At 33.1% G+C, this 25774-nt stretch overlaps 1 protein-coding gene across 1 annotated transcript; it reads left to right on the forward strand.

Annotated features, from left to right (window-relative positions):
* Nucleotides 1–1471: 1471 nt before the first annotated feature.
* On the forward strand, nucleotides 1472–9017 carry LOC111996335 (uncharacterized). The gene is made up of 7 exons (XM_065769524.1): nucleotides 1472–2041; nucleotides 2456–2793; nucleotides 4231–4383; nucleotides 5481–5573; nucleotides 7998–8005; nucleotides 8088–8181; nucleotides 8526–9017. Exons 1-7 carry the CDS (start codon nucleotides 1564–1566, stop codon nucleotides 8742–8744), a joined length of 1383 nt encoding a protein of 460 aa, XP_065625596.1. The 5' UTR covers nucleotides 1472–1563; the 3' UTR covers nucleotides 8745–9017.
* The last annotated feature ends 16757 nt before the right edge of the window (nucleotides 9018–25774 follow it).

Raw genomic sequence — 25774 nt, forward strand, 5'->3', positions numbered from 1 at the left:
CTTATAGAACTAACTGTTCACTCGGATGTAAAAAAAAAAAAAAAAAAACTATTATTTTAATTGAGAAATGTGAAGAGAGGAAAAAGAAATGAAAGAGAACAGAGAGAAACATGATTTTTTATATTATTTGATGTTGTAGTTTATATTATTTTAATGAATTGTATATAAAAATAGAAACTGAGATGTTGGGTGAATTGTAAAATAAGATGGTAAAATAGATAAAATAGATTTTGAAATTGTAAAATATAACTTTTTTGAAATCCCGGATGGGACTGCTTACTATTCATGAGGTTGTAAAGAAAAAACTACTTTTTTAATCTCTCACACACGCTTTCTTCCTCTCACACTCTCTCTCTCTCTTCTTACTTTTTATTTTTTATTAGGTAGTTTATATTATTTTATTGGGTTGTATGTAAAAATAAAAACTAGGATATTGGGTGTATTGTTGGATGGGTTAATCAAATAAATAAAGTAGTGTTTAAATGTATAAAATATGTGTTTTTTTACATCCCCCATTGCTAGTGCTCTTATGGTTGGTTTTGCTTTTCTAGCAATTAGGTGAATTGGATCCAATTTTGATTATATGTGGAGCCATTTTTTTTTGTTTTTTTTAAGAGATAATTTCAATCTATTTCGTAATTGCTCTTTATTATCAGATTAAAATATCAAATTTTTTGTGTAAGTGGAGATTAAATTCCAAATCTCTTATTTAACGATAAGAAACTTTTAAGTGAAGGTTTCTATCCCTAGTCAATGAAACACTCTCATTAAAATTTTGTACTCAAGCAAATCCTAAGAAAGTGTTCAACTAAAATTTTTTTTAGTAGATCTTTTATTTATTTCTTCTAATTCTTCTTTTATTCTTTTTGGGTTGAGAGACAAGAACATTTTAAGCTCTTTGAGTATTTGACTATTTTCTCCAATGTATTTAGTCTTTCATCCTCTACACATTAGGTTATTACAAGAAGGAATCATTTAGGATCACCCTATATTGACCGATCGTTTTGAAGCGAGTACTTGTTTATATTTAATTTTAAAATTATACTTTATTTTCTTTTTTTCAAAATAGTAAAATACAAATCCCACACTAGTTTATTATAACCATGTAGTCTTTCATCTTATACACATTAGGTTATGACAAGAATGAGTTATTTAAGATCACCCTAAATATTGACTGAACGTTCTGGAGTGAGGATTTCATTATATTTAATTTTGAAATTATACTTTTTTTTTTTCAAAATAGTAATACAAATATACAAATCCCATACTTTTTATTATAACTATCAGATTATGAAATAAATTAAAAAATTTTAGGGATTAAAATTCATCATTAGTTTTGTTTTTTATTAAAAAAAAAAAAAATCCTAAATTTTAGAGACTAAAATCTCTTTGGCAAGGCCCTAAAAAAAAAAGAAAAAGAAAAAAAAAAGAAGGCAAATCAATGCAGAAAAATGTGTTAAACCGAAAAAGCCTGGACATTATCCGACAGTAGCTAAAAAACCAGACCCGTTCAGTTCCAACACTCGACTCAGCTCTCTCTCTCTCTCTCTCTGACGCCAACCCATGGCTTCTCTTCAACCTTCATGGCTTTCTTCCCTCAACACCATCTCTCCTTCAAAACCCACTTTCTTTCCATCCACAAACCTCAACAAATCCAAGTCATTCAAGCTCTCATCCTCTACAAACCAATCCAATGCTGAATCTTCAGAACCCATTTCACCAAATTCACCAGAAACAACTCCAGAAACAGAACCAGCTTCTATTGACCCGTTGAAGCTCGCATTCGAAAAAGCCAAGTCGTATAAGAAGTCACTGCAATCCAAACCAGTTTCGAAAATTGAGCAGAACCCAGTTGAGGTTTCTGGTGGAAGTACTGTAATTGGGAATGGAGAAGGTGGAGGTGAAGGTGAAGGTGTTGGTGGTGGCACTAAGGAAGTGCCGGTTTCGGTTAAAGTTGCAATGGAAAAGGCCAAAGAGTACAAAATGAATAAAGGGGTTGAGAGTGGTGGCAAGAGTGGTGGAGAGGGTGACACAATTTCAGGTATTGTTTAGGAAAGTTGAAGTTTTGAGATAGAAAAAGAATGCAAGAATTTTTTTTTTCTTAATTGAAGGTTTTGTTTTTATCATGTAATGTGTTTGATAAAGTACATGTCAATTAAGGAAGTAACAAAAGAGTATGACTTTGGATAGAATAAAGCTGACCCTGAGGATCCATAGTAGAACCCAAATTTTTGGGAATAAAGCTTGGTTTTTGTTGTTGTAATGTGTTTGATATTTTATTCATTACCTTAGTAAACATATGGAGTAGCAATCAAAAAAGAAAAAGAAAAACATATGGAGTGTTAATGATCTGTATGATTGATGGCTGATAACAAGTTTGAATTGTTGTTTGATGAAAAATGACATATTTGGTTGAGTGATTTGAGCTAAATTAGCTATGTGCATTTATTTTTAGGACTAAAGGGAGGAAATAGGAGTAATCTGGGAAATGGGGTTGTGGAGAAAACAGTTAATAAGAAAGGGGAGCTGTCAATTTCGAACATTGATTTTATTGGGCTTGAATTTGCGGATAAGAAGAGGAGCAGGGGTTTGCCACCTGGGCTGGCTCCTGTTGTAGACCCTTTCCTGGAAGGGGACTTGCCTGAGGTGGAGATTATTGTTGGGGATACCAGAAAGTTTGAAGAAAAAACCTCATTGAAGCCTGAGCTGACTCAGGAAGATGATTCAAATCTTTACAAGCCAAAGGTTTCTTCGTGGGGAGTCTTTCCTAGACCCAACAATATCTCAAAAACGGTATGGTAATTGCTATGAGAACTGACGTTAGAGTAGTGAGTTTATATGTTTTTGTCAATTGTTTTGGTGTACATGCTTTTTGTTGATGTTCTTTGTGGGCTTGGAGGATTATGTTTAGTAATTTGTTAAAGTGATGATATTATGTTGGAAAACATATTATATACTCTGAAGGTTTGCTATAGACAGTAAATTATCTTAGTTTAGAATCTTATTCAAGTTTCTGATATGAATAATCAAGATGGAAATTATAGAAAGCAAGTGAAAAAAGAAAGAAAGAAAAGGACAACATCGAGAACCAGCTCGGGCTCTGAACTATTTTGAAGCTTTGAACTTGTCAATGCTGATCAAATATTTGATTTTTGAATCTAACACATGTTATAATTACTCATCAATCTCAATGCTGGCCTCTGAGTACTGATACCAGCTAGGGCTCTGAAGTTATAAATTACATTCCTTATGGTAACTACTTTTGCTACATGGATGATGTGCATTCATTCTTCAAGCATTGAAGAAATCAATTAACTGAGTCAATGCCTGCACAGATGACAGATCCTTGATTGAAGTAGATGACAATATCTATCAGAATGTCTGCACAAATCCTTGTGTCTATATTCATGTCAAACTTGTCCATGGACAGACTACACCCATAAAAAGCAATCAGATGGGTTGTTGTACATGATTTTATGACTATTGAAATGCCCACAAAAATCTTTGATCTTTGTTGAAGAACTTGTCTCCCCCTGATGTTGTGTATGTGTATAGGTGCATATCAAGGAATCCAGGAACAAGGTAAACACACAAATGAGTGAAAGATGGATTCTTCTGCATGCCTATATACCAATCAAATTCCTGTCATAAATTTTCATTTTTGTTGAAGAGGTTGGAGCTCTTTGGTTCCACCTTTTTAAATTAAAGTATTGAAATAATTGAAGAAATGCAAGCTTCAGTTTCACCCTTTAAGCATTATTTTATGACACTAGTCATATGCTTATATCTTACAATGGAGGATAGAATAGTCTCTTGGTTATTTATAGAAAAGGTGTATCATATATATTTGTCGCATTGTGTTCTCTGTTTTCTTTTAAAATTACTTCCTAAGTAACTTTCAAAGTTTTACAAGCACATAACATTGAAGACCCTATCTCTTATATATTATTTGACCATGGCATTGAATAGCAGAGTGCAGAAACATTCGGAAGATGTTTTTCTACATTATCATCAAATGAGTCAATCCATCTTGTACTTAACTCTGTTGGTTTGTTAGTACAATTATAAATATATTTGTTAAGTAATCAGCAATTATCTTTTTCCCTAAAGCAATATGTATTTCATTATAGAATATTGTTATTTGTTTCATAGTGGATGCTACTTTTTAGTGTAAGTCACAAGTGCACCAAAAGATGTTTTTCTTAGAGATTTCTTTCTGTTCTTTTTCAGTTTGGTGGTGGAAGAGTTATACGCCCTGGGGAGGTACTTGAAACAGCGGAAGAGAAAGCTGCTAAAGAAACACGTACAAGACAGTTACTTGCTGCCTACAGGAGTGAAATGGGCTTAGACATTGATCCAAAGTTAAAATCTGAATGTGAAGAGGTATGTTTCTATCAAAATATCATCTTCTTAACATGTTTTTATGAGCTTGTACATATGTTCTTGAATAAATGCTATAAGTGCATTTGTATCAAGCAATTCAAATTTGGTCTTAGACTTTATCATGTTTTTGTCATGATCTAAGATCTTAGTCCAAGAAAATCATTCAATTTATAAATTTTCACAGTATTTGAATTGAATTTAAAATTATGATTGTTGTTTATATTAAAATTTTAGTGATGACTGGTTTAGTGATGGCCTTGGTGGTTTGGATGGGGTATTGAGACTTGAGAGCGATGACTTGTTAGTGTCAATGGTTGTCGTGGTCGTTACAACTTGCTAAAGCTGGTTAGTGGTGGTGTTTGTGATTACAATGGGTTATGTGCAGTGGTATTGGACAATACTACGATGATGGTGATTGATGTGCTTGGCAATGATGAACTGTTAAAATTTAATTTGAAGTAGTTGTGGTTGGTGGGATGCTTGTGAGATGAGTTAACAACTTGGTGTTAGTATTTAACAGCGGCAATGCTGCTGCTAAATAGTAAGTTTTGTAGCTTAGCTGGTGCAAAAATGGCATTGGCTATGAAGGGCTGTCATAGGGTATCTGCGGGTGGTGGTCTCAGTGGTAGTGGAGGCAGCATTTAATAATTCTCACCAAATGCTCTGTTCATTTCTTATTTGGGTGTAATTTCCAATGATCTGAATTGGCTCCAAAATCCTCACCCCCCCCCCCCCCCACCCCTCTTTTTTTTCCTTAGGGGTGGGGATGGGTTGAGGATTTGAAGATTTAAATTTTAAGCTTAAATTGCGGGCAAACAAACAAAAGTCAAGTCCCAATATTTTATATAGAAAAGGTTTAACTAATAAGGAGAGAATTTGGATAGGATAATCTACAATTTTCAATAAAGTTTGGCTTTGCAATATGGTTGGAAAATGGAAACTTTCAGTTAGAGAGAACTTGCTTTCGCTGGGTCTGGAAACTAGTTTTTCAGTTTGACCCTTGTGTTTTTGTTATTATTTTTCTTTAACTGCCAGTAAATTAATGTTCTATTGCATTTTTCATTTTTGAGAGCCATAATGCATTATCATGTTTATAGGCATTGAAGGATGGGGACTCATTAATGAATATTGGAAAGCTTAAGGAAGCATTGCCCTATTATGAAAAGGTTATGGATAAGTTAACATTCAAGGTAATTTATTGTTTGAACTGTTTGAGCTGCTTTTGTACTTGAAAAGAGATCTCACCTCTCTCTCTTTCCCCTCCCCATCCCTTTCCCTAAAATGGAAAGCCATAAATAAGAAGGGGCATATTTATAGATTTTCTATTTGAGTGCTATTGTGATTATGTATTTATTCATAAAAATGGTGGATTACTGATGTTAAGTTAATAACTACCATATTTACTCTGAAATTAGGATGGTTGAGGCATTTATCGGTAGGATGAGTTAGGATTTGTTGTGCCATGGGCGTTGAAGATTAATGAAAAGTATACTCTATCTGGCTTATGATTTAGAGAGGAGAACAGGATTGGCAGTTTACATACCCAATTTTGCAATATTGAAGATATTATAGACAGGGAAATTCTTTTCTTAAAAGACAAATCTAACTGAATTTTCGTGCTAAATAATTTGGGAGCTCTATTTTCAAGATATATCTGTGTAACACATGATCCACCTCTTGTGCTTTTGGTGAGTGAAGCATGCTGTCACATCATTTTTGCATGAACTTTTTGTATGATTGGTTAGTATATATACCATCACTCTAGAAAAATATACTATCCATAATTGAACATGCTCAAATTATGAATTGAGATAGGATATCAGGAAATTGATTCTCATAATCAAATTTGAGTCTATTTCATTTGTAAAATAGGTGACGTGATTGGCAAACATCCTTGTTGTTGGAAAATTAGAGGAAACTCAAAGCTAGGTGGTTTCACAGGGTCTTTGTAAAATGGATTTTTGTAATGTGTTGTTTTAGGGAAGTTGATCAGATAGCCAATGGCTGCACATGAAAATAGTCTGACTTGATTAGGGGACATGAATGATTTCTCTTGAGAAAGGATTATATGCTTCACTGATGAGTTTAATAGTGATAATGAAGAGGTGGACTTAGAAGTCGTGTTAGTGATAGAACGTTGAAAATGTCTGTGGCTAAGTTCTATATTTGTAGCTATTGCTTTTGTTTGCTCTTCCTTTTATGTCTTTTTACATGTTTCTTTTTTCTCCTCTAGTTCCTAGGGGTGTCTCCTCCTTTTTTATTCCTATATCTTTATACATTTTTATATCAAACTAGAAAAAGGAAAGAAAAGAAGTGTTCCTGGGAATCAAGAACTTCCAGTTACAATTTACTAGCTCTAGTTGTATCCTCCCTTCTGCATCCAGGGGGAAGATTTCTTTACTCATCTCTAATATACGTGAACTATTTTTGCCTAGAGGTTTGGAAGATTCATTAATTACTTCNACATGCCATAAAACTGAATTTGTTCATTGGGCTTTACGTGGAATATGGAATGAGTCTGTTGTTCCTTTGATGCATAATAAAGATACTTTTGTCATCAATTTGTCTTTAAGGCAACTTCTATCAAACTTATAAGCTTGTTTCCATCTTTGGGATTTCTGTGGTCTCTTCATCCCACACTGTGACATGCATTTAATGCCATCTTACACATGTCACGCACTGATTAAAATTCCTTTGTTATGTGTACATCACAAAATTTTGTAGGTTTATTTATAAACGATTTTAAAAAAATAATTCGGTTGATCTTTGACCGGACAAACATCATCACATGTTAATTTTTGACTACATAAGTATTGTCATTTGTCACATGTAAGTTGTGGTTCAGGTTTCAGCTAGTGTGTTATACTCAATTGTCCTTGAATCATTTGCAAGCTTACAAACATTATAATAAATTCTGAGTTATTGAGGTATGTAATAATATTTAAACTATATTTACTAGGTGTGAAGTTTGTGATGGTGCATCCAAAAATAAGAAATAAAAGTTGTAACGGACAAGGCTTTGCTCTAGTCGTTGTAAACGTTTTTTGTGAATAAGGTATTTGAAATTGCAATGTTGAATAGGATGGTTTGGGGCTTATTTGAAAATCAGCTGCTGCACTTTTGGAGGTTCAGTTATGACAGTAGAAAATTTAGCATCATATAGGGATTTATATTAATTAGTTTTGTGAATATTTTTTACTAAGACTGAATAGCGAAGAAAGAAAGAAAAAAAAAAAAAAGACAACAAAACTTTTAAAAGCAAATATAGATGAGAGAAGTATAGTAGATGGGAGGACTTAATTTATATGGCCTAATATAAAAGGATAAATTGAAATTGTTAAGAGTCCTAGTCAAACTTTGATCACTTTGGTCCTACCCAAGTCAGGATAGATGAGATTATACTTCTTGAGTTCATATGGGTGTTAAATTACAATGATAAAAACAGGATTGAGAATTGTGGAAGTCAAATTTAATTTGCAAGCCTGACAACTATCACTACAATATAGTTTTTCCTAAAAGCTACATACCATTGATTGTAATACCTGAATGGATATATCAAAGTTATTGTGCCTAATTACTAATAGTTTGCTGTGCATGAGTTGAAAAAATTTCAGGTAATGATGTATGTTAGATTGTATTTTTAACCTCTTGACTAGCAAAGGAAAGTGCTGAGTGATGTTAACAGTTGTAATAATTGCTGACAGGTTGAATGAGGCTCGATTAATGTATGAAAAGCTTCAGTCCCACCCAAATGCTCAAGTAAACAAGAAAGCAAGACAATTCGTATTCAGCTTTCAGGTAATCACCAATTCGTTGTGTGAATAATATAGTGTCTATGTTTATGGGTGAAAGCTAACAGGGAAGCCTCAACAAACATGAACAGTGACAGCATTTCAATGCCTAAATTGCTATTTGCTATGCGGGTATTTTCTTTTCCTAATCATCACAAATTAATGGTTTTCAAAATTTATTTTCCCAACACCAGTTCCTTATGTGTTCCGGGTTCTTTAGAATTGATCTTTCACATTACAAAATAAAATCACTTTTTTTTTTTTTTTTCCTCCTGCTAAAATGAATTCTTTTTTTCCCTACTTTTCTTGTGTACCCTTTTTTTTTTCAACTGAAAATTACAACTCTTACAGGCCATGGAGATGATGAAGGTCACAACGAGCAGTCCTTTTTATCTAAAGAACACAGGTTACCAGAATTTTTTTGAAGCGTTTGTTGAAAATAAATCCAACTACCCACTTAAAGAAGCTGAGATTGAAGAGGGTTCTCTGAGTCAAGTTCTCCCATATATTATTTTTTTGGTTTCTCCCATTTTTGCCATACTGCTCATTGCTATACAAAAGAGGATATAAATTCAAAGATAGAGTTTACAACTACAACTAGGAAATGATTAAAAATCATTGATCTGGGAACTGTATATATCTTAACCACCCCCCACCTTACACGAAAAAAAGAAGGAAAAAGAAGCTTTTCCAAGAATTCTATTTACATGTAAGCAAGAGGCACGTATAGTTAGATTATAGAAGGATGAGAAATTTGCGTGTGCTTGGCGTTATGTAAACTAATATGCAGGCTGAATAAAAGGGTCAAGAATCATTAACATGACATTCACCATTTGAACACAATTGGGCCGTTAGCTATCTAATGCCAATTTTAGAATCAGAGAAATGCTAATGGGTCGTGAAAAGTGAAAAACTCTCTCTTTATCAATATCTTTGGGGGTCTTCCTTTTGTGAAAATATGAACTAGTGTCTACACAAAGAGCAGCACAATTTGACTGATCCAAATTTCATGTTTTATTCTGTTCTATGTTTAGTTGCAATTACGTGTGAATTATTTTCCCCCACTATTTAATCTATGCTACAATTTTTAAATAACCTTTTTTTTTTGTGTTTGGTAAAACCTGACACTTTTTAACCTTACAAATCTTTTTGTGTATAATTAAATGCAGTGCTTCTGTGCAAAGTCTTTCCATAAAATTAAAAGAAAAAAAGAAGAAGAAAGTAAAACAATCATGATGTTAATTTGGGTGCAGGTCATAGTGTTCTAGCAACATCAGAATCTTGTGCCTATTTTTTATTATTATATTCTTTGGTAATTAGTTAAAAACAAGGAGTAGATGAATGAATTAGGAAAATTATGTCAATTATTTGGGCGTTGATAAGCACTTGTACTTACTCTCTTAATCATGATATAAAATAATGAATCAATGGAGTAAAAACTTTTTTGGGAATGCTGAATAAAAATGGAAGCCATCTAATCTCATCAACTGTACTAATCTGCCTTGAAAGATGGTAAAAATTGAACAGATCTTATACTCTTAGTGGTGAAAAACACACCCCCAAGATTTTTTACATTACAGGGCAATCAGTGTCATGCTTTTCAACTCGCTTAACCCCACCATAATCTTTTGTCTAGTGTGCTAATAAATCGAAATAAGTTAAGATAGAAGATGCACTTGAATAATATTAAGCCCCTCCACCAGTCACTTACAATATATACCAATTGCTTAGTTTTTTCCACCGATCATATGGGTTCACTAAGCCAGTATAGGGACGTATGACATTTGTCCTAAAGGAATGCAGGAACTGATACAATATATTAGTGTTCATCTTAGAAAGAGAGCATATCCATAATTTCTGGGATTTGGGGTACAAATGCAAGAAACAAAATGACAATACCTACTACACATAACACTCACCAAAAAAAATGCTAATGGGTTGTGAAAAGCTCCACTTTATCAATATTTTTGGGGCCTTCTTTTTGTGAAAATATGAACTAGTGTCTACACAAAGAGCAGCACAATTTGACTGATACAACTTTCATGTTTTATTCTGTTCTATGTTTAGTTGCAATCATGTGTGAATTATTTTTCCCCACTTTTTAATCTATGCTACAATTTTAAATTATCTATTCTTTCCTTGGTTAGGTAAAACCTGACACTTTTTAACCTTACAAATCTTTTTGTGTATTATTAAATGCATTGCTACTGTTCTTAATCTTTTTGTGTATGTCATTTATCCCATACAAAAAAAAAAAAAAAAAAAAAATTTAAATACCATTTAAAACAATAAGTAATGCACCTATTGTTATTAGCTCAACTGAGCCAATAATGCTAGTACCACAACAAAGCTCACAATTTGCCCATAGGGCGAATTGTGAGTGGTGGAGTTGTGGATCCACAACTCACAACTTGACATGTGAGCAAGTTGTGACAAAGTTGTAAGTTTTATTGAGGTGCTAGCAATATTTTAACTGAGCTTATATTATGCTACATGCATGCACAAGTCTTGATGACATGAATAGGAGCTCATTGCTTACAAATTAGTTCATACCTATAGAAACTAGAATATATGCCACTAAACAAATATTTCAAATTATTTTTAAAAAAATACACTTAGGTCAAATTAGAGTGAACAGACAAAATTAGTGGTGATTGTCAAGGAATTTGACTAATTTGTATTTTTAAGGTGTTATTGAAAGATGCATACAATTTCGATAAGAGCATTCACATTTGCAAATTGTAATCAAATTTTAAAGTAAAAGTTAAATTAAAAAAAAAAATTTAACTACCAACTTTTCAAATATACCATTTATGATATATTCCATTTTTTATATTCTATATATATCTAATTACAATATTCACTATAAATTATTTTATTTATAGAAAAAAAAAAAGGAGAGAAGAAAAGTTTTACAAAATACTACTGTGCTCTCCAAATTTGTTGAGGTCCGTAGCATTTTGTAAAAAAATTGAATAATGTTGGAGAATTGAACGTGAGACCATTTATTTGGTGTATCTTGACTGCAATGCCCTTCAATGTGACTTAAAAAATGTTTTGAAGAGTTGGAAGCTAATGCGTAATGTAACTTTGTAAAGGCCATACATTTCCGTCTTTTAAGAAACTGTCTTGGAAACTAGTGGTATTTTTTCGCCTTTAAAAAAAAAAAATTATAATTTGGAATTCCATTCATAATGAGATTGAGATTTGTAGGATAAAGAATGCTTCTATTGCTTGTCCAAAAACAAAGTTCTAACGAAGTATCGCTCTTGACCTCAACTTTTGTTATCTAATTCTGGCCTAATAAGCAATAGAGAGAGAAAAGAAGTAAAACTTTAAACTAAAATTTTGGTGGTCTTTAGACTTTAGTTTAGGCGTTAGTTTGCAAAATCAGTGCATTTTTTTTCAATCATGTCTTTGTTTTGTTGCAATGTAGAATCGTGAAGATTCATATATAGTGTTTATTACTGTCCGTTTACCCCACCAAAAATATTGGAGGATTCAGAATGGCCTTATGGGTTTGTGTAAATTGTAACAAAACCTATCATTCATCTGGTGATTCAGTGCTAATTAATTCTCTAAAAGAAAGACACCAACTCATTAAAAAACTTTAAACTAAAATTTTGGTGGTCTTTAGACTTTAGTTTAGGCGTTAGTTTGCAAAATCAGTGCATTTTTTTTCAATCATGTCTTTGTTTTGTTGCAATGTAGAATCGTGAAGATTCATATATAGTGTTTATTACTGTCCGTTTACCCCACCAAAAATATTGGAGGATTCAGAATGGCCTTATGGGTTTGTGTAAATTGTAACAAAACCTATCATTCATCTGGTGATTCAGTGCTAATTAATTCTCTAAAAGAAAGACACCAACTCATTATGTTGGTTTAGAAAAGTTTCTTGGTTATTTTTAGATGCCTTAATGTACCAAAAGGAAAAGCAGATTCCCAATAAGATCCTTTTGTCTTTAATTTACCCAAGTTGATTACTTTCTAAAAACATATCACCTAAATAAAGAGATGCTACTAAATCATGTAAAGGTACACTTATTATCTATCTCTTCTTTTTCTTTTGATAAAGTAGGTATGATGCCTTATTTCTTTTTACGCTAGAGAGAGTACTACTGTTGGTTGAGGCCCATATATCATTGTTAATTAGTTCAGTTTTATGCTTTCATTAGTCAATGATTAGGTTAACTATCGTCGCAAATGATGAATATAATGCCATCTTAATTGGTACTTACCAAAAACACCACAGACCCATTCCCAATTTCAGATTGCCAATTTGGCATGGCCTAACATTTTCTTTCAAGAATAATAATTAAAATTAATACATGGATTATCATTAGACTAATAGACTTCCTTGTGTGTGTCTATATATATATATATAAATTTTTTTTTTATCCAAATTATATAGAAGAATTCAAAGTTTCAAATCCAACCATTCCTGCCAGCAATCATTGTTAAAATGGCTCTTAGGGAGTACTGAACTATTAGATCTAAATTATGCAAACGAAATTTCTAAGAAAATACTTAATACTAACATTGAAACAATTAATAGGTCTTTAAGCACCACTGTTATATAATTCTTGCAAGAAATTTTGGATTAAATTTGAATGGTACACTTGGCTTCATGACGATTTCGTAGAAACTTCATCAGTTTACCAATTCTTGATTTGAGTCTTGGCTATTGGAGTACGAAATTGGAATTTTGGGAAAGGACAACGAAAGTTACGAAACATAGCGTAAATGTTTAATTTCTGAAGCCACTAAGAAGCTTGCTAGTATGAGATGTGTTACATCATGTGTATCCACCTTTTTCTTAATAAATTTTTGAGCGTTCATTGAAATTTCAATTTCATCCCCTTTTTACGATATCCATTATATATTTAGTTTTACTAATTCAAAAGTTTAAGATTTTCATAAATTAATACATCCAACTGCACATTCAGTAAAGATCTATCATATATAAATAAATAAATAAATATATATATANAAAAAAAAAAAAAAAAAAAAAAAAAAAAAAAAAAAAAAAAAAAAAAAAAAAAAAAAAAAAAAAAAAAAAATCAAGAGCCAAACCTGCGCATCTGCAGTGATCACAGTAGGGTCTTGGAGAGTGCTTGACATCCTCTTCAATGGTGTACAGAGGGACAATGAAGCTTCTGGTCTCATGCACAAGGAGAGTACACCAAGCTGGCATGCCTTGGACATTGTTGTCATCAAGTTCAGCGCATTGTTGAAGAAACACCCGGATATTGTCACGAAACGCGCCTTTTGGATCGATGGGGCAACCGGGGTCTCCAAACGAGTGGAACCCGTAAAGCTGCGGCCTTCGCTTCCTCTTCTTGCAGGCCTCAAGAATTGGGATTGACATGCTTAGTACTAGTTTCCAAAGCCTAATGCTTCTTTCTCATCCAAGAATTTGATTCTTGAATTTCTTTCGCATAAGAAAAACCCACCAAAAAACAGAGAGAGAGAGAGAGAGAGAGAGAGAGAGAAAGATTGAGTCTTTGGGTGTTTGGGGTTTCAACAAAAGTGGAAGTTTATAAGTTTTTGATGAACAAAAGTGGAAGTTTAGTTAGTTGAAAGGCTCATGCGTTTGTTACATTTTGCCAAGCCCGCTAGAATTCGAACATGAGTTCGAAATTCCAGGAGTGCCCCCTCTTCTATGAGTTATTTACGACTTTTACTACGGAGTGTTCAGAGTGATGCTAATAACTTGAGATGGGTGTTATTGTCATTTGGTATGGTTTTATGACTGTTAGGGATCCAACGGCTGACAATGTACACCTGTGTTTGAAAGGTTTTATCTCCGCCGTTGAGCTTCAACTGCGGGAGTTAGTTAGTAGTTTTTTTGTTGAAGCCAATAATTTTCCATCCCATGTGGATATGTTTTAGGTGTTGACACGTGTGAGTTACCTTGCAGGAGCTAAGCAATTATCTTTGGGGTTAGAAAAAGGAAAGATAAGATTGTCAAAATTAGGATCTTATGTAGATTTAGTGAAGAGATCGTTGATCGTAAGTGTGAACGTCTCAAGGTGTGGTACAGTGTAAGTCATCACGACTTTTAGATAAATTTTTTTTTTTAAGTGTTACTCGATGCAGACTCATCCTAAACAAGAGCTGTGAAATAAACTACTAACTTAAAGGTTAGGATGGAAAAATGAGTCATCACTTGATTATAGGTCCAAAATCCAACTTTGACCCATCATAGATGTCCAACCTAATCAAACCTAAGTTTGGAGTTAAGGTATGAACTTGGGAAGGAATTAGGCACTTAAACCCAATTGATCGAATGGATCAATCTCCACTAGTGTTCTTAGGTCATTTTTAGATAAGAAAAATATTAAGGTGGATCCCTAATTCCCTATTCTAACCATGCATTAATAACTTAAATGAAAAACACACAAGGAAAGATTTTCAAATATCATATCATAACATAAAACAAAATGGATAAGGATTGGGGGTTAATGCTCTTGTGCACTAGATCGAAACAAGTTCCAAAGATAATACATTTGAAAACCAATTATAATCATTTTTTTTAAAGATGGCAATCAAGTCAAACCAAATAAAATATGTAAAGTCAGCCAATTAATTAAAAGTAATACTAATCCTGAGGGTCCTCAACCCTATAAGGGTATGCTTATGTATTGGTTATCCACACTTCAATAATTATAGATGATAAAAAAAAAAAAACAAGAGACTGAATATTTTGCAAGGAATGACATAATGTCCCAATTTTCTTACCCAAATCATCAAAGTCAAGCTTTGAAGTTATTTGTAAACCTTTAGTACAAACTTTGTTGAGTAATTTTTTATTTTATTTTTAAAGTTTGAATGCAATATGTTGCAAATCCAAAGTATGTTGCTTGAATTAAATTATAAACTTGCTTCTTCTTTTTTTTCTTTTTCTTTTTGATCTATGTTTAGAAATTTACCTATAATCTACCCCACTCCCTCCCTCCCCCAAGCTATTATCATCCCCAAGCCTTATGGCTTGGAGTTACACCATCCCGCATAGCAGGCGTGTGTGTAAATTCTAAACTTGCTTTACCATTGTAGAAAGTAGAAACACGCCTAGTAAATGCCCATGAATCAGGATAGAAGGGGTCTGATCCAATTGCATAAGTTGATAGCTACATGACAAACGAATGGAAATACAAAATATACACATGGTTATTTAAATATTATTTTAGTCAAGTTTGCCAATTTTTACCTGTTTATTTTTATTTATTTTCATGTTAATTAATTATTAAAATAATTATTACTTTATCATGATTTGACCTCTGGTTAACCTTTGTCCAAACTTAAAATCTTAAACCCTTCATCTTTTCAGTTCTTTGAACAGTTTGGTACTGCAAGATTTTCAATAATATTTCATTTAAGCCAAATCGAGGAGGAAAACTAAATCCGAGAAAGGAAAGATTAATCATGAAAATAAATTCAATGTGTGCACATAATTATCTTCTTCTTTTTTTAATTAAAAAAAAATCAATAGTTGGGTTCATAAGGACTTGAGTCTTAAATGTCTCATTTAAAAATAGCATGAAGTATCAATTGAGTTACAAGACTCTTGTCATGCACAAAAATAACTTAAGGCATTGATTTTACGTGCAAAGTTATCACAAACCAGTTATATAATAATAATAATAATAATTGATGATGGAAGAAATTCAGTGGGCCAATTGTCCGAACATGAGTTTTACAAGACTCATAATATGTAAACACTTATGGTCGGTTTGGATTGAGAGGAAGTAAAGTAAAGTAGAATAGATTTAGCACAAAATTAGCTTATTTTTAGTTAATACTACTCTACTTTTCTCTACTCCCCTCTTTTTTCCTTTCCAAACAGGCCATTAATAGAAGAACATTGATGGGGGTGTTGGCCTTAGCTTTTTCAATGCTAAAGTCAAAACTCACAGGGAATAGAAATGTGAAGAAAATAGAGTTTCAGGGTTTTTTACCCAGACCTTCGGATGGAGGTGAACTAGTGCTTACATCGAGGTTGCTCTTGCCCACTATCCCCAGCTCTCAGTCTCAGAGTAGAAGGTCGTCCAATTTTCCTTATGCCGGGTGAACTCACACATTGACAAGTTGGTGGAAGGTCGTTGTTCTTGACTTATGCCAAGGACAACCATGATTGGAAGAGCTATTCCCATCAATAATAATATATAATTACATTCATTTGTTTATTTGTTTAAGTGTGCATGAATTTATCCTTTATCTTTTTGTGTAATAGGCCTGGCCATAACCGTATATGTTCCCAAAGGACAAAAGGTGTTTGAAGTTAGGTAGTTAATACTGTACGTTATCAAATCATAGGCGAGGAAGTAGAGAGCATGGGCTGCCAAATTTAACGTATTTCTCATACTCTTTCTTTCTGTCTGTCTTATTATTATTATTATTTAAGTTCTTAGGGAACTATTAGTATTTTTTTAGTAAACTAGAAAATTTTTTTATAGGATTTTAGTAAACTAGAATTACTAGTAAATCACGCGAACTTGGTTAGTTGGATCACATGAATGTCATGTCATTTTCATACCCTTGTGTGAACATATCTTCTTATAAAATACTTTTTCAAATCTGAAGGAATAAAAAAAAAATTGAACATTTGGCCTATCAACCTTGGAAATTTGTGTATAAATTCCACAAAATAAAATGTGTGGGGGGAAAAGGGGGTCAGGCCCAAGTTAATGGGCCGAATGCCCACGAGAGGACTGTTTCACATCCGAAAAGAGGGATGCGGAGAAGACAAGGCCCAGAGTGGAGTGGAATCCTCTTGGTGAAGGATCATCGCTGTCCGAGGAGGATATCTCCAGTCCGAGGAGGACATCTCCTGTCCGAGGAAGATGTTTTGCTCTGATATGATATCGGAGACTAATTGAGTAGGGAAAAAGCCTGAATGACTGTCCGAGGACTCCACCTGATCAAGATAAGCTCAAAGCATATTCAGGAACGATAAGGATGGGAAATATCTGAGGGAAAGGCTGCTGCCACCGTATTCAATGCACTGCAACAGCTTTTCTGGCCGCATTTATGTGGAGAAGACCTCTGAACAGTGCATCCTAACCTACCGCCACTCACACAGAGATGAAAAGAAGCTGCCTGACGTGACAGGTACTTGAGCAAGTTCATGGATGGGGAGCACGTGGACGATGGAGATGAGGGTAAGAGTGACTATATAATAGAGGAGAAAAAGAGAGGAGAAGAGGAGCGATCAATGTATTCAAATTGATCAATGCACAGTGGAAATGTTGATGATCCATTGTTATTAATCCCTTACTAATTCTAGTTCTTTGACCCACACTCTACAAATTAATTGTCTTTGGGTTTACGTAAAGAATCTGGACCCTACAAAATGATTATGCTAGTCCACAAAATAAAATAATAATAAAAAAGACTAATAAAAATAGGCCATGTGGGATTGATGACTTCTAACGGGTTGGGAATAAATTTAAAATAAATAAACATGTACAAAGTTATTTATTTTAGAGAGAATTTCAATTTATGGCTTCTGCTCCTGATGATAACTCTATCATTAGACAAAGACACCAATCGGTTTTTTGTGTAGGCAGAAATTAAACTTCAAATCTTTTATTCAACCATCAGAGACTTTACCAATTGAACTAACTGGAATTCACTATAAAGTCAAATATTATAAATTATAATCCAAACCAATTTTATCCCACCCGACCCTGGTCTAATCATCACTGTTTTTTCATAATTAAGAAAATATATAAAAACTTAAAGAAGCAATAGGTAGACAAAGACTAACATCTTCCAATATATCAAAAACAACAAAACCAAAACTAAAAGTAGAAGGAAAAATATTGTTTCACACTCATTAACATCTATCATTTCACATATATAACTACAATTGATGTGAGAATGTTCACGTTTTAAAAATATCAACATTTTAACACATAAAAGTGGATGTGAAAAAAAGAAATGTAAAATAATGAATGTTTGAGAATCAAAATCTAGAGTAGAAATATAGGGAGTCTCCAACAAAACAAAGTTCTCGACCACTGTTTACAGAGTTCACCCTAGGGTTTGCAATCATACATAGGAGGATTCAAGCTAGAATGAGCAGTAAAAGTAGAAGTGATCAGAAGGGAAACCAGCTCCTAGGTCTAGTCATATCATTAATTTGCTGTTATCAACGTTTGCATACAAAGGCCTTGCACATGAGAGAACCTTGCATTTTGGGCAGTTTTGCTTAATTTCACCAATCAAAACTTTAGGCGTGGCACGTGATAGGATTTGAATCGCACAAATTTTGCCAAGAAGTTGTTTTTATTTTTATTTTTAGTTTTTTTTCTTCATTTTATATTTATAAGTTTTACTGCATTAATTAACTAAATTAATAACTTTTGTGACACAATTTTTTATAATTTTTTTTCATGATTATTGAGTTAAGAGATTAGTTCAATATAAAAATGTAATAAAAGTGATTTTATACTAATCACGACATGTCACTAAGTTGAGAAATAAGTTTAGCATGCAAAGTAAGTTAACATCTAGATAATTGTCATGTCATCATTTTTTGGAAGTTTATTATTGCTGGGGGTTCACAGCAGTTAAAACTAATTTTTTTGTTTTAAGAATTTCAACCTATAGTGTCCGTTTCTAATGATAACTCTTTATCACCAGATTAAGACACCAATCAGTTTTTTGGTGTAGGTGGAGATTCAACTACATTATTTGAGTAGAGGTCAATTTTGGTAGGCTTGAAATTTCAAATGAACTGACTTCTTTGCTTGATCACCTCGCCCAGTAGAATAAACAGACACAGTTTCCCCTAATGATAACTCTTTATCATCAGATTAAGACACCAATCAGTTTTTTGGTTTAAGTGGAGATTCAACTATATTATTTGAGTAGAGGTCAATTTTGGTAGGCTTGAAATTTCAAATGAACTGACTTCTTTGCTTGATCACCACGCCCAGTAGAATAAACAGACAGTTTCCACTTCTTTGCTATAAATTCATCATCCTAACATCACCAATCCACCACATTTCAGGAGAGCTTACTGCTAATCTTATTGGTGTCTGATTGTAGCAGCCACATAACATATAAGCTATGAATATCAGACAGGCTGCAATTATATTCTCATCTCTTCCACTTTTAGGCTGTGTTATGGGTACCCTTTTTCACCTCTTTTCTACTTCTCTAACTGAAACAGACCCTTCTACAGGGGAAAACAACAAGTCAAAAGAGGAGGAAAATGATTTTGCTACCACAAGTAACACAGCTTCCCAGAAGCATTTTCAGCAACTTCAACACATACGTGGAGCTTAAACGAGTTACACATGTAAAACCAATCCTCAGATCATTCAGTATCGATCAACTGGGCTGCAACTGAGTTACTGTAAGCAGTTAATTCTCTAGCGTGTGTAATTTTAGGTAGCCTGCAAGCCTGATTAGATTTTTGTTCTTATTAGTCGGGTGTAATTCTGAGTTTCGCATAAAAGAGTTCTGGCTTTAAGTTTGATCATTGCTATGTACATATGCTAAGTTTTAAACTATGTATCTAAGTTGTAAAGCTATCCAACAAGCTTTTCCTGGTTTATTTCCTGCTGGGTTTTGTTCACCAAGTCTGAATTCATTGCTAGTTTATGGCCATTTCTGCAGGGTTGAGACTCTTGATTGTTAAAAGGTTAAATATTGCAGTCATTTCCTTTTATATGTGGTACTGTGACTACTGTCAAAGCAGCTTAGTGAGCCATTTTGACTCACTGGTTTGCGTTAACTTTTTCAATTGTAAGTTCTCAACTTGTTAGCTGATTGATGCTTTGATTTATCAGTTTAAATCAGGGTTCCATTATTTGGATTTGGGGAGGATGAGATCCACACATGGACTAAAGACTAATGTTGGAAATTAAGTCAATTAATCCAGCCAAATTTCTAGGTTTCTGATCAGTCCATATGTTGTAAAGAGATTGAACCGGGATTTTAAATTTGGAGTGGTCAAACTATGAATAAAAAACCTTTCCTTATAAAACAATTTCCTATAACCAAAATTAGTGAATTAATTGGGAAAAAAAGCACAAAAACAAAGGAATTTTCTAATCTCAAAATTTAAGCATTTTGTAGCTATTTTGATATTCTTAAAATGTCTTATTGTATTTTTATAAGTAGCACAATTTTTTATAAATAAGAGTCTTGTTTTTTTTTTTTAATTATAAAAAGAAGAATAATATAAGAAATAATTTCAACTTTTGGAAGGTTTCATTTTACGCATAGCGGAATCTCTAGTACAGTAATATCACTTGTGCAATAGTGCTTAGGGATTTGTATAAATTATAGTTAAAGCAAATAAATCAACAAGCACTCAAACTAAGAACACAATAATTTACATAGTTTGACAAACATCCTTCATTTACGGAGAGATGTCAAATCCACTATACTCAATAAGTATTACAACGTTGAACCAGTGTTACACAGCTATCATCATGCATATCCTTTCAACCCCAAAAGAACTAACACATTACTCTTCTTCTAAGAATCTTTTTCTCCATCAAGTTATATTCTTTTTCTAAGACTCTACTACGCAAACCTTTATTGTACTATCTATATATAAGCCAAGTCCTATGCCTAGGCTAACAAGAAATATTAATTACTTCTTTGACGAGGAATAAATAATTTCTTTGACAAAGAATAGAGTTTCCTTCACACAAAGAAAACCCCAAAAGAGTGATCAGTTCACCCTTCCTTCCCCACACACTCACACACACAAAACTAAAATAAAAATAAATAAATAAATAAATCTAAATCTAAATCTAAATGGGTAATCAAATCCAATTAGGAATTTGAGACAGTTTTCAACTTTTCAATTATTTGGAAACAGTCCAAATGTGAAAGCACACATGTTATTGAAAGATGGATGGAATAATCATTAAATTTATTTGTACCATAGATACTATCTGCTCTATCATTAAAAGAAAGCAGGGTTCTTTGTCGTTCCTTTATTACTTCCACTTGCAGCCAATAAGAGCACAATGACTGAGTCTTGCAATTACAAAATGCAGTTGTCAAATACTCCTATGCTGAAAGGAATCGTTTTATTCTTAAAAACTAGCTCAATAATTTACTTTTTAATTAATGGCTTTGTGTAGAAGGAAGTCAATATGCCAAAAAAATGGCTGATTCTTGATCTTCCTTGGCTGGTGGTTAGCTCTTGATCAGAAGTTATCAGCCCTTTAAATTCTAGTTACGGCCTTAGTTTAGTTTAACTATGTTTATCCTAACACTGAAATTTTCCTGACCTTATGACTCAATCTGGATGGATACGCTCAAGAACTCATGATACCACTACAAGTCAAAGGTGCAGAATAAAGATCCAATATTGACTCTTTTGGAGATGAAATGACACAATGTTATGGAGGGGAAGATTTTGAACTATATTAGTGGAGTTTCTGTGACATTCTAACCAAAGGAAAATTTTGTCTACAATTTGAAAAAGCCAAATCTCTAAGAAACTTTAATGGCCTGTTTGGATGAGAGGGAAGAGAGGAGGAGTAAGGAGGAGTAGAGTATAGTTGGCTGAAAACTAGGCTAATTTCCACCCAACTCTATTCTACTCCTCCTCCCTCCCCCTCAATCCAAATGGACTATAAAAGAATTTTCACACCAAATACTATCCCCCCGGCCTTCCCTTTCCTCTCTCCTAAGGAAAAAAAAAAATAAAGACATTGTCCTGCCTACATTGACATAAACCTCTGACTCAGGCTCCTCATGCAGCTGTGTAAATATAAAGTATCCTTAAAATTCAAACCTCATAGGAATAGGATAGAGCTCAAGGTGAACTCTCAAAAGTAGAGGTAGCAAAATCAACCCAAACCCATTTGCCCACCCAAACCCACCCACTTAAAATAAACCCAAACCCACCCAATTATTAGTTGGGTTAAATGGGTATTAACCCAATTAACACTAATGTTTATTGGGTTTTAATTGGGTACCCAATTACCCAACCCCAAAACTACTAAAATTACCAAAATACCCCCTCAACCTAAAAAATGACCAAAATAACACCTAAACCCAAAAAAATGACCAAAATACCCCGAAACCCAAAAAAAGACCAAAATACCCCCGAAACTCAAAAAAGACCAAAATACCCCCGAAACCTAAAAATAACCAAAATACTCCTAAAAACCCAAAAAATGACCAAAATACCCCTAAAACCCAAAAAATGACCAAAATACCCCTGAAATCCAAAAAATGACCAAAATACCCCCGAAACCCAAAAAAAGACCAAAATACCCCCGAAACCTAAAAATGACCAAAATACCCCTGAAATCCAAAAAATGACCAAAATACCCACGAAACCCAAAAATGACCAAAATACCATCGAAACCTAAAACTGACCAAAACACCCCCGAAATCCAAAAATAACCAAAATACCTCCAAAACCTAAAAATAACCAAAATACCCCCGAAACCCAAAAAATGACCAAAATACCCCTAAAACTCAAAAAATGACCAAAATACCCCCGAACCCAAAAATGACCAAAATACCCCTAAAACCCAAAAAATTACCAAAATACCCCTAAAACCCAAAAAATTACCAAAATACCGCCGAAACCTAAAAATGACCAAAATACCCCTGAAATCCAAAAAATGACCAAAATACCTTAGAAACCTAAAAATTACCAAAATACCTCCGAAACCTAAAAAAATGGCCAAAATAACCCCGAAGTCTAAAAATAACCAAAATAACCCTAAAACCTAAAAAATGACCAAAATACCCTCGAAACCTTAAAAATGATTAAAATACCCTCGAAACCTAAAATTAGCCAAAATAACCCCGAAGCCTAAAAATTGATCAAAATAACCTAGAAACCTAAAAATGATCAAAATAACCCTAGAACCAAAAAATGACCAAAATAACCCCGAAGTCTAAAAATTGACAAAAATAACCCCGAAACCTAAAAATGACCAAAATACCCCCTAAACCTAAAAAGTGACCAAAATACCCCTTAAACCTAAAAAATGACCAAAATACCCTCAAACCTCTAAAGTGACGAAAATACCCCTAAACCTTTGAAATGACCCAAATAAACCCAAAACCACTAAAATGGCCACAAACAACGTGAAACCTCTAAAATTTCCAAAAATATCCTGAAACGTCTAAAACAACCAAAATACCTCTAAACCTATAAAACAACCAAAATACCCCTCAAAATATCTAAAATGACCAACATACAACTAATCCTATAAGATGAACAAAATACACTCAAAGCCTCCAAAATTACCAAAATAGGGGTTTGGGGTATCTTAGTCATTTTTTAGGTTTACGGGTATTTTGGTCATTTTTTATGTTTAGGGAGTATTTTGGTCATTTTTTAGTTTTATAGGGGATTTTGATAATTTTTTAGGTTTAGGGTGTATTTTTATCAACTTACAGATTTAAGGGGCTTTTTTGTCATTTTATAGGTTTTGGGGAATTTTGGTCATTTTTTAGGTTTCAAGGATATTTTAGTCATTTTAAGGTTTAGGGGTTATTTTGGTTGTATTTAGTTTTCAGGGGTATTTTGGTCATTTTTTAGGTTTCAGGGGGTATTTCAGTTAATTTTTAGGTTTCGAAGGTACATCGATTATTTTTTAGGTTTAGGGGGTATTTTGGTCATTTTTAGGTTTAGGGGCTATTTTGGTCATTTTTAGGTTTCTAGGTTATTTTGGTCAATTTTTAGACTTCGTGGTTATTTTGGCCATTTTTGAAGTTTCGGGAGTATTTTGGTCATTTTTAGTTTTCAAGGTTGTTTTGGTCAATTTTTAGGCTTCGAGGTTATTTTGGCCATTTTTTAGGTTTCAGAGGTATTTTAGTAATTTTTTAGGTTTTGTAGGTATTTTGGACATTTTTTGGTTTTAGGGGGTATTTTGGTCATTTTTAGCTTTATGGGCTATTTTGGTCATTTTTAGGTTTCTAGGTTATTTTTGTCAATTTTTAGACTTCATGGTTATTTTTGCCATTTTTGAAGTTTCGGGAGAATTTTGGTCATTTTTAGTTTTCAAGGTTATTTTGGTCAATTTTTAGGTTTTAAGGTTAGTTTGGCCATTTTTTAGGTTTCAGAGGTATTTTAGTAATTTTTTAGGTTTTGGAGGTATTTTGGACATTTTTTTGGGTTTATGGGGTATTTTGGTCATTTTTAGGTTTCTAAGTTATTTTGGTCAATTTTTAGACTTCGTGGCTATTTTGGCCATTTTTGAAGTTTCGGGAGTATTTTGGTCATTTTCAGTTTTCAGGGTTATTTTGGTCAATTTTTAGGCTTCGAGGTTATTTTGGCCATTTTTTAGGTTTCAGAGGTATTTTAGTAATTTTTTAGGTTTTGGAGGTATTTTGGACATTTTTTAGGTTTATGGGGTATTTTGGTCATTTTTAGGTTTAGGGGCTATTTTGGTCATTTTCAGGTTTCTAGGTTATTTTGGTAAATTTTTAGACTTCATGGTTATTTTGGCCATTTTTGAAATTTCGGGAGTATTTTGGTCATTTTTAGTTTTCAGGGTTATTTTGGTCAATTTTTAGGCTTCGAGGTTATTTTGGCCATTTTTTAGGTTTCAGAGGTATTTTAGTAATTTTTTAGGTTTTGGAGGTATTTTGGACATTTTTTGGGTTTATGGGGTATTTTGGTCATTTTTAGGTTTTGGAGGTATTTTGGTCATTTTTAGGTTTCTAGGTTATTTTGGTCAATTTTTAGACTTCGTGGTTATTTTGGCCATTTTTAAAGGTTCGAGAGCATTTTGGTCATTTTTAGTTTTCAGGGTTATTTTGGTCAATTTTTAGGCTTTGAGGTTATTTTGGCCATTTTTTAGGTTTCAGATGTATTTTAGTAATTTTTTAGGTTTTGGAAGTATTTTGGACATTTTTTTTTGGGTTTATGGGGTATTTTGGTCATTTTTAGGTTTTGGGGGTATTTTGGTCATTTTTAGGTTTTTGGGGTATTTTGGTCATTTTTTGGGTTTCAGGGGTATTTTGGTCATTTTATGAGTTTTGGGGGGTATTTTGATCATTTTTAGGTTTCAGGGGTATTTTGGTCATTTTTTGGGTTCTAGGGATATTTTGGTAATTTTTAGGTTTCGGGGGTATTTTCGTCATTTTTCGGTTTTGGGGATATTTTGATAATTTTATGGGTTTTGGGGGTATTTTGGTAATTTTTATGTTTCAGGAGTATTTTGGTCATTTTTTGGGTTCTAGGGGTATTTTGGTAATTTTTTAGGTTCTCGGGGGTATTTTGGTCATTTTTTGGGTTTTGGGGGGTATTTTGGTCATTTTCTAGGTTTTATGGGTATTTTGGTCATTTTTTAGGTTTTTGGGGGTATTTTGGTAATTTTAAGGTTTTGGGGATATTTTGGTCATTTTTTAGGTTCTAGGGGGTATTTTGGTAATTTTTGGCTTTCAGGGTTATTTTGGTCATTTTTTGGGTTTTTTGGGTATTTTGGTCATTTTCTGGATTTTGGAGGTATTTTGGTCATTTTTTTTGGGTTTTGGGGGTATTTTGGTAATTTTCAGGTATTGGGGGCATTTTGGTCATTTTTGAAGATTTTAGAGTACTTTGGTCATTTTCACTTTAGTGGCATTTTGGTAATTTTGATAATTGGGTAATT

The sequence above is a fragment of the Quercus suber genome, unplaced genomic scaffold, assembly GCF_002906115.3.
Source record: "Quercus suber isolate HL8 unplaced genomic scaffold, Cork oak 2.0 scaffold_1188, whole genome shotgun sequence".
NCBI classification, from domain to species: domain Eukaryota; kingdom Viridiplantae; phylum Streptophyta; class Magnoliopsida; order Fagales; family Fagaceae; genus Quercus; species Quercus suber.

Bases quoted from the DNA above. Each gene is read 5' to 3' on its own strand.
- LOC111996335 (XM_065769524.1), top strand. From the start codon at position 1,564: ATGGCTTCTCTTCAACCTTCATGGCTTTCTTCCCTCAACACCATCTCT. The intron at 2,794-4,230 runs GTATGGTAATTG...GTTCTTTTTCAG, and splicing joins CCAACAATATCTCAAAAACG to TTTGGTGGTGGAAGAGTTAT. The intron at 8,182-8,525 runs GTAATCACCAAT...CAACTCTTACAG, and splicing joins AATTCGTATTCAGCTTTCAG to GCCATGGAGATGATGAAGGT.